This window comes from Hippocampus comes, unplaced genomic scaffold, assembly GCF_001891065.2.
Source record: "Hippocampus comes isolate QL1 unplaced genomic scaffold, H_comes_QL1_v1.1 scaffold152, whole genome shotgun sequence".
Classification (NCBI taxonomy): Eukaryota; Metazoa; Chordata; class Actinopteri; order Syngnathiformes; family Syngnathidae; genus Hippocampus; species Hippocampus comes.
This window is the reverse complement of record NW_017805849.1, coordinates 234400-238057: the sequence shown is the minus strand read 5'-3', so window position 1 is coordinate 238057 and position 3658 is coordinate 234400. Positions and strand designations below refer to the sequence as shown.

The window sequence follows — 3658 nt, the reverse complement described above, 5'->3', positions numbered from 1 at the left end:
CCCCCCCCCCGTCTTGCTCATTTGTGGCCTGGTGTCCCACATCCAAGCTTGCCGGTGTCCCGTTATCGCTCTGGGACGCGGCGAAGAAGATGGGGCCTCCTGGAGCCCCGCCCTTGGCCCTGAGCTGCTCGCTGCCAGCGGCGCTCTTCTTCCTCTTCCTGCTCCCGCTTCTGAATCGCCACAGGCGCTTGACATCCATCCTGTTTGGGATTCCCTTTTTTTTTCCATCCCCTTGCCGTGCGGTCCCTGAGTGAGATGCTGCGCCTTTTAGCACGCTCGCCGCTGTCGGGAGTCAACTCTTGCCCGGCTTCAACGCCACTGCGGGCCCCGTCAGCTCAAATGACGCCAAATGATTGTGCCTGTTCCTGCGCACGCGCCCTCTTTTGCTCTTTTACGACAGCGCGAAGGTTCGGCGACGCCGACAAAAAGGATGACGACCATCCGACGTCACAACTTCACGACCGCTCGCTCCATTCGGTTGGTCCGCCAAATCGCCGGTCTCGCGGCCACCGTGATCCGCGCACGCGGTCGAAATTTGCGCAAGTGTAAATGTTTACCTGTTCAAAGAGCCGAAAAGTCTCTGGAAAGCCAAAGTGAAGATGGCCAGAAAGGAGAGCGTCGTTCCCTACCGAGTTTGAATCGTCCGAAAGACGGCCAAGTATCCGAAAAGGACGACTGACCGCAAAGTCTCGCTCGGCAGCGAAGCTTTGCGCACGTAGCCGGTGTTGTTTTTTTTTCATCAGGGTTTGTTCGAGATCGCCGCGACAACAATTTGAATGCTCTCCAGCTGTTTTTCTTGTTCCAAAGAAATTTTGAACAACCTCCAAATTTGATGGCGGCCGGAAAAAAAAAAAACGGCTTGCAAACGTTTCGCAACGGTTTGCAACACTGCGCGCACCCTTGCAAACCTTCGCCGCTCAGTGACATCGGGGGCTTAAAAGTGTGGAGTCGCCGATGCTGAAATGCACGACAGTCAGCCATGACAATCACGCTATGTTTGGGTGGTTCAGCCCGGGACTAGATTGGATGCGGACACTCAAAACCCGATGCGGGCTGGAGTTTGTTTTCGCCACCATGCAGTGGTTGAAGCCGGTTTTCTCATGATGCGCGGCCGATGGGATTCTTTTTCTTTCTTTCTTGCTTTCTGCGGCCGTCGCTTTCATCAATTCGCTCGACGACGCTTTGGGCCTTGTTGCTCGGTCGTTTGGTGCTTACGTGTGACTCGCTGCGCCTCCGTTTTAGCAATGCCCCAAAGAATCTGGAAAAACGGGAAAAAAAAAAAAAAACCCGTTAACGCCGCATCTGCACGTTGAAGTCCTCGCTTGTTGCGCGTTTTCAGCAGGTCTCCTCCAATACGCCTCACGGATGGAGAAGCAAATGTCATTTGACGAGGTCTCGATGGATTACGAAGGTCATGTGTGTGTTTTTTTTCTTTTTTTTCTCCAATCTGCCGTTTGTTAGCGACCGCCGTCAAGAACGCATTTGTCACACGTGTGTTTTTTTTTTTTTTTTTCAAAACACTGTTGGCAGCGTAAGCGGCTTGGGCAGAATTTCTGTTTTGGAATTGATCTTCTTCTCTGGCGCAAAAAGGGTTTCGAATGACGGTGAATGATTTACCGTGCCCGCTGTTGCTCTTGTTTTCCCGACGTCGCCTGCGAGCGCAAGAGCGTATCGAGCGCAGCCCGAGAGTTGACATGAAAGCGCTTCCGACGATAGCGCGGCTCTCTGGACGCAATGCGTCGCAGCCTTCCGCCGTGTCGGTGACATCGCGCGCGCACATGCGGCACGTTTGGGCCAAACGTGCCGCATGAAGTGGGCCAAACGGTTTGGCCCACTTCTAAAAAAAAAGCCTCGTCAGTGATTTGGCTTCACGGTTTCCATGTCTCTTTGTACTTTTGGATGTGATAAAGGAAGAGAGGAACAAAGCGAGTGATGCTTGCATGCCATGCATTGATGTCCATTGCGCACAGGCACAGTACTCGCTCTGGGTCATTGAAGGCCGATTTTATGACGGGTCGAAGAGCGATTCGGTGAACTATATGAGCAATTAAAACGCAAGTTAATGTATACGCGCTCCATTTCAATCGGGCCGGCTCGCTGTTTGTTGACAATCGGACTCGTTTGTTATCTTTATTGCCGCCGCCGCCGGAGCACAAGAACATCTGTCGCGGTTCCTTCGCGGCGACTCCGCACGCCATACACGGTTTGGTTTGGGTTTTTCTGTTTATTGAATTGAGGTGCCGTTGGCCAGATGGCGGCACGTTCGATGGAGCTTGATTACGTTCGGCCTCACTCGCTTGATTTTTTTTATTTTTTTTTTATGTCGTCCGAGCTTAAATCGGACAGGAGTCGTTAACGCTGTCCTTGACCCCCTCTCCTCCCCTCCCCCGATACGTTTGACCTGCAGGTCCCGGCTTGGCCTTCATCGCTTACCCGAAAGCGGTGTCCATGATGCCGCTGCCAACTTTCTGGGCCATCCTCTTCTTCATCATGCTGCTGCTCCTCGGTCTGGACAGCCAGGTGTGTTGTGTGCTCAATCTTTGACGCGAGGCGGCGTCAAATACACCACCAGAGGCAAAATGCAGTCTGAAAGACTCCTTTTTGTCATCCGCTTCACGATGAAAAAACAAAACTAAACAAATGAAGCACATGCCAAACTCCAAAAAGTGCGTACACGAGTCCAAATATGATGCGTGTCCACCGTGAGCGGCCCTTTAGCTCCGTCTCGTAATCCGGCGCATTTTTTTGGCCGTATCCAACTCACCGAGGGGCAAAGCTTTGCGAGTGTGTATGCGGGGTTGAGGGCTTAGGTGTTCATAGGACATTCCCAAACGGTTTCGGCGGTTGCAAATGTTTTTTCTTGTTGGCGTCAAACGTTCCAAATTTCAAAAATCCGACAAGAAAAACTGTGACCATGAGAGTAGCTGGTAATAACGAACCAGGAAAAACGCAAGAAACCGAAAGCGCTTGCAAAAAGGCAAGGACCAAAATGCAAAACAGAACTGGCGTGCCTGCCGGCAAAGAACGAGAGGAGTTCAACTGCAAGATACAAGAAGACAGCGAGAAGAAAGAGCATTAAACAAGAACCCAAAATACAAGAAAGTGGCCCGACGACCAAGAAGCGGGATGGAGAGCATCTGGAAAATACAGCCACTTGGTTTCGGGAGTCGTGAGCAAGACTGGAATGATCCGACGAAATCTTTTAAAGGCGGATGGTGGTGACGATCGGGTGCGTGGCCCGGAGGAAACTCCCTCCGATCCCGCCGACGACAAGACAAATGGCAGACACTTGTGCAACCGCATATTTCCCCAATGACGTTCTTTTTATTTGCCCTCAAAGATGAAAGAAAAATCATTCCGGAATGATTTGAAATGGATCTCGGTCTCATTTTCTTGGATCGCAAACATTTTCTTGGATCGCTGCCTGGAGTTCTTCGAGGCAATGACGTCATCGGTAATGGCCGCGGAAGTCAAGTCTTTTCTCTTGTTTGGTTTTTGTTTTTTGTTGCAGTTTGTGGAAGTGGAAGGCCAGATCACGTCCATCGTGGATCTGTACCCGGCCCTCCTCAGGAAGGGGTACCGGCGAGAGATCTTCATCGCCATCATGTGTTTCCTCAGCTATCTCCTGGGACTTGCCATGGTGACCAAGGTGAGTCAT

At 51.5% G+C, this 3658-nt stretch overlaps 1 protein-coding gene across 1 annotated transcript in view; it reads left to right on the top strand.

Moving 5' to 3' along the window:
- Positions 1-3658, top strand: part of LOC109526869 (sodium- and chloride-dependent taurine transporter-like) — a 28872-nt gene that overhangs the window by 22383 nt on the left and 2831 nt on the right. Inside the window, exons 9-10 of the mRNA XM_019888439.1 lie at positions 2408-2520; positions 3512-3649. Of these exons, the coding sequence (XP_019743998.1) occupies positions 2408-2520; positions 3512-3649 (251 nt within the window). The remainder of the gene's footprint in view (positions 1-2407; positions 2521-3511; positions 3650-3658) is intronic.